Here is a 6,000-nt window from a genome sequence, read left to right on the forward strand (position 1 = left end):
TGTTGAAGAGTCATACGGAGTTGAAACGTTAACTGTATTCCTCTCCGCAGATGCTGTCAGACCTGCTGAGTTTTTCCAGGTACTTTTATTTTTGTTTTTGTTTTGTCTTATGGACGTTCAGTGCAGCCCCAGGGCTCGATACATTTCTTTGAACATGCCACGTATGTCCTTTATCTGTGTGCACCAGGATAACACAATCATCCGCATACTGGAGGTATGTTATGGTCATGTGTGAGACTTTGGCCTTTGCTTTCAGTCTTAGGAGATTGAAAAGCTTCCTGTTGAAGCTGTTCTCAGTTTGGAACCTGGGGTGGATGGCGTCCTTGGCCATTTTGGGAATGGTCGCTAGGAAGATGGAGAAAAGGGTGGGTATGCATCTTGCTTAATACATCAGCCTCCAGTCTATTGCAGGGAATGGTGGCTGTCATTTAGTCATGGAGAAATTACACAGCCTCAATGTATTTCCACAGACAGCTGATGAGGCTCAGGATCTTCCAGAGAACTTCCTGATTGACTGAGTCAAAGTCCTTCCCCAGATCGATGAAGACTATATACAGAGTTTGGTTTCAGTTGCAGCTTTTCTCTTGGATCTGCTGAATGGTAAAGATCAGATCCATCATGCCTTGAACCACATTCAATCTCTGGCAGAATGCTTCTGCAAGTGGCAGTGGTGATCTGATAATACTCTGACAAAGATCTAGCCTGCAGTAGAGGATAGAGCTATGCCTCGATAATTGTCCCATTCAGCCCTGTTTCCCTTCTTGAAGATTGAGACAATTTTGACATCCCTTAGGTGTTCTGGGAGCCTCAATTCATGCCAGATTTGCTAGAAAAGTAAAAATGGGCTCTGCAGAGCTGAGTGCATAGACACCTTAGCTGGGATAGCATTTGGGCCAGCAGCTTTGCTGTTTTTGCTTTGTGCAAAGGCTCAGTAAATTTTGTGCAGGGACAGAGGTTTGGCGAGAGACTTGTCCACTGGGTGCTGGTGTACAAATTCAAGAACAGTGTCGAAGGGCATTGAGTCGTGGTTGAGAAGAGCCTTGTAAAGCTCTCTTTGCCCAGTCCTGATGGAGTCACTGTCTGCGAGCAGGGTGGACCTGTCAGCAACCAAGACCAGTTTGGGGCTGGATTGGCACAGATTGTTGTCTGGTATAAAATTCTGAAGTCATATTTGTTGGCATAGAGCTGGATCTCCTTGGCTTTCTACTGCCATCAATTGTTATTGATTTCTCTGATCACTCTCTGGGTTTAAGCCTTGGATTGTCAGCAGGAGGATTTTATGGGGCTGTTTCTGGGGTCACTTTGCCATAGGTGGAAGGCAGCTGTCTTCTGATGTAGCACATATTCAACTGCAGTGTCACAGTCATTGAAGCAGTCCTGGTGGCAGTGACTGCTGAAACCCAGGCTGAAAGGATGATGCTCGAGGCTATTCCAGGTGGCTGCACCAGAGGCACCGGCTTCAGGAGGGATGGCAGGCTGGGGCTGGAGGGCTTGCTGGAAGGCTTCATGGATAGTCTTTTCCTGGAAGGAGTTTGTGATGAATCTCCCATAAGCACCCTGCCTGCCTGTGCTGAGACTGGGTGGTTGATCTGACTAGATGGTGATCAGTCCAGCAGTCACCAGTGCCATACATTGCTCTTGTGCTGCAGATGTCTCTTCAGTCTCAGGCACAGACAATGAGGTAATCTATACGATGCCATAGTTGGGAATGGGGATAGTGCCAAGTGGTCTTGTACCTGTCGTATTGGTGAAACACAGTGCTGGTAATTAGCAGCTCCTTCTCAGCATAGTTACTCAACAATAAAATGCTACTGGAGTTCACGTGTCCTCCCCCTCTTTCCAGGCTGAGTAATCACATCCAACACATTGAGATCTCGGAGTAGGAAAGGTGTGTGTCATCTTTTGGGACAATGCACAAGGTGTTATCAATTTCCGCATAGTCCACGGAGTCCAGAGACTTGGCATATGCAGTTAATACACATCCATGTTACAGGCAAAGTTGAAGGACAATAAACAATTTGCTTAGCCCCAGCGGTTGCCCCAGCAGCTGGTAGACAAGGTGGTTCAGGACGGCAAAGCTGACTCCATGGACTCACTTCCCCAGTGCACTCCTGCCTTTATAGTTGGAGTAACCTCCTTCACAAATCTTCCCCAAGACACCCTGTCACACTGAGGGCAGCAATGCCCCACCCACCCTGTCACACTGAGGGCAGCAATGCCCCACCCACCCTGTCACACTGAGGGCAGCAATGCCCCACCCACCCCATCACACTGAGGGCAGCAATGCCCCACCCACCCTGTCACACTGAGGGCAGCAATGCCCCACCCACCCCGTCACACTGAGAGCAGCAATGCCCCACCCACCCTGTCACACTGAGGGCAGCAATGCCCCACCCACCCCGTCACACTGAGGGCAGCAATGCCCCACCCACCCTGCCTCACTGAGGGCAGCAATGCCCCACCCACCCCGTCACACTGAGGGCAGCAATGCCCCACCCACCCTGCCTCACTGAGGGCAGCAATGCCCTACCCACCCCGTCTCACTGAGGGCAGCAATGCCCCACCCACCCCGTCTCACTGGGGAGCAATGCCCCACCCACCCTGTCTCACTGAGGGCAGCAATGCCCTACCCACCCCGTCTCACTGAGGGCAGCAATGCCCCACCCACCCCGTCACACTGAGGGCAGCAATGCCCCACCCACCCTGCCTCACTGAGGGCAGCAATGCCCCACCCACCCCGTCTCACTGGGGAGCAATGCCCCACCCACCCTGTCTCACTGAGGGCAGCAATGCCCCACCCACCCTGTCACACTGAGGGCAGCAATGTCCCACCCACCCTGTCACACTGAGGGCAGCAATGCCCCACCCACCCTGTCACACTGAGGGCAGCAATGCCCCACCCACCCTGCCTCACTGAGGGCAGCAATGCCCCACCCACCCTGTCCCACTGAGGGGAGCAATGCCCCACCCACCCCATCTCACAGAGGGCAGCAATGCCCCACCCACCCTGTTTCACTGAGGGGAGCAATGCTGATCTTGAGATTTGCATGTTCCCTTGTGATGATGGAGATTTATATTTGGGGGCGCAGATTTTCGTTGCTGTCAATGAGGGAGTGAACATTCCAGGTACAAAGGAAAGAGTCTGTTTGTGACCTTTTCTGAGATTCTCAGTTTTCTCGATTGCAGAAGAGGGATCCTGCTTGATGTGGTTGTCTAACTAGGAATGGGTAAGATAGATTATTTTTAGAGGACTTTTTCTAGTCCTTTCCCATGTGAGGTGAGCGGAGGGGATCCTAAAAATGCCCATGGATTGTTACCCTGTTGTGGTGGAGGGGTTTGTGTGGGCCACTACTATGCTGTCTGGAGACTAGCGTTCCTGGTCGGGTCACCAACGACAAACAGGCCTGGGGGGAAGCTCCAGACCAAACATAATCCAGAAGAATCTAAGTCCTCAGTGGTGGATCAGGCAGAAGAATTCCTGATTCTCGACAGCTGGGATGGCGGATAAAGGCTGCAGCAGGAGCTGACTCAGCTGTCGTCCCAGATCTCCTGGGTTACAGCTTCAAGCTGTCCCCTGCCAAGCCTCCATGTATGGTAGCTGCAGGTGCCACAGCCTCTCCATATTAAAAGACTCTACACACAGGCACCTGCCAAGAGCTGCTCTTTCCTTTTTCTTCCTCTCTACTCTTTTCTCATCTCTTCTCTCCCTTTTTTGAAAGCCCTGGGGCAACAGACAAGAGGTTACGGCAACAGGACTAGTGCACCCAGAAGTCCCTAGCCTTAAAACTGCACAAAGGTAGAAGTATACTGCTGGCCACTAAGCACCTGAGGCTGAGGTGAGGGGCACTGTTCGAAGGAGTCTTACTCTGTACTCTGTAACCCACTCTGTACTTGCCTTGGTGTTGATGGGACAGCATAGGGGGAGATTTATTCTATAATTAACATGGAGTCTACATGGGCTGGTTACTTGATGGTTTTGTTAAACAGGCAGCCAGATAAAATATGTGTTTAGTCATAATGATGTACTCAACATTTTGTTTGTACAAATTTGAAATGGTTGAAATTTGAGATGATATTTTATTAGCTGATTTGTAATCAGAGTAAAACAGGCATTTTATTTGTTTGCATTAAGAAAGATTTAATTGCTGAGTGAGCTAAATGGAGAAATAGTCCATTCTAGCAGTGTTTTTTATGTGGCTTGGTACAGCACAAAACACTGGTAGCACTAACATAGAATAGTTAAGAACACATTACTTTAACACAGGAATTGGCACTGTCCTGTACTGTATCAGTTTCGGAAAGATGTTAATCCTGAATTCATTCGAATAGTTCACACGAGAGTTTCAAATGTACCTCCCACCTCACTTTCCCAGAGAAAATTTTTCATATTTTCCTTAAAATAATCCATTTCTCTTTCAGTTTTTCCACAATCTTGCAAGACACAGTGAAGGACCTGGCTCCAAAGTGTGACGTGACGTTCACAGTTGCTGACGATGGCAGCGGAAAAGGCGCAGCCGTCATTGTAGCGACAGCTAAACAGTCCAACTAGAAAGCCCATCAATAAAAAGATAAACTGAACCGTAAATCATTCCCACTTATTGCATATGCTACTGAGACTGGAGACTGGCTGTGACATTATATTATCAGCTGATCAATTCTGTGTAACTTGGTTATTCAGATAAGAATTTTAAAAATATAAATGTGTTTATGATATAATTTTGAAAATCACTTCACCTACAAGTCCCTATCTTTTGGGTTTTTTCCCAATATGTCCAATGAAGTGTGCCTAAAATTCACCAATAATCAATTTTAGTTTGAAAATTAGCTATCAAAAATACAAAACAATAAAAAACCAATGAGTCACAGAAAGTGAGCCCTGAACACTTCTGCAACTGGCTCCTGACTCATGGTTCCCCAGCCAGAATAGACTGGCCAAAGAGAAAATTGGAATTACTTTTAAATTAAACAGTTTAAAACAGGTTCCTAATGAGTCAGTAAAACGTCAGCCTGGCTATATTTCATATCAGTGACAATGCTGAAGCTTCTGCAAACCTTATTGTCATTAAAGAGATGATGTTACTACATATGTTAACAATGATGTATGATTTGTTCCAAAATAAAATTGGGCAAATGGAAAAAAAAATCTTTTATGAACATAGCATTATTTGAAATAGATATTAATGCATCTAGCTGTTCTGAAACATGGACTAACATTGTATATGTTTAGAACTCAATGTTTTATGAATGTTTCCCTCCTCATTTAACTGTGTTGATTCTTGCTGCGCGATTCATCCACAGGTATTTGCATACCTTGTCCAACTGATTATTCTTCATGTGTCACCCTAGACAGTGGCTTTTTAAACACTACTCAGCTATTGACATTACAACTATTGACATTACACCTATCACTAATACAGCTATCGATAATACACCTATCAATATTACACCTATCGACATTACACCCAATGATAATACAGCTATCAACAAGTCAGCTATCGATAACACAGCTATCGATAATACACCTATCAACATTACATCTATCGACATTAAACCTATCATCGACCTTACACCTATCGACATTACCCCTATCTACAATACAGCTATCGAGATTAGATCTACTGACATTACACTTATCTACATTACACCTATGGACACTATACATATCGACATTACACCTATCGACGTTACACCTATCAACAATACGCCTATCGACATTACATCTATCAACATTACACCTATCGACATTACACCTATCAACAATACACCTATCGACATTACATCTATCAACATTACACCTATCGACATTACACCTATCAACAATACACCTATCGACATTACATCTATCGACATTACACCTATCCACAATACACCTATTGACATTACACCTTTCAAAATTACGCCCATTGACATTACACCTATCGACATTACACCTTTTGACATTACACCTATCAATAATAGAGCTATCAATGTTACACTCATTGACATTACACCTACCGATAA

The 6,000-nt window shown here is 45.9% G+C and overlaps 1 protein-coding gene across 1 annotated transcript in view; it reads left to right on the top strand.

Annotated features, from left to right (window-relative positions):
* The window catches only part of LOC144694990 (hexokinase-1-like), a 222,828-nt gene extending 217,694 nt beyond the window's left edge, over positions 1–5,134 (top strand). Inside the window, exon 17 of the mRNA XM_078565820.1 lies at positions 4,420–5,134. Coding sequence (XP_078421946.1) covers positions 4,420–4,549 — 130 coding nt within the window. The 3' untranslated portion in view covers positions 4,550–5,134. The remainder of the gene's footprint in view (positions 1–4,419) is intronic.
* Positions 5,135–6,000: the final 866 nt, after the last annotated feature.

The sequence above is a fragment of the Cetorhinus maximus genome, chromosome 20, assembly GCF_964194155.1.
Source record: "Cetorhinus maximus chromosome 20, sCetMax3.hap1.1, whole genome shotgun sequence".
NCBI classification, from domain to species: Eukaryota; Metazoa; Chordata; class Chondrichthyes; order Lamniformes; family Cetorhinidae; genus Cetorhinus; species Cetorhinus maximus.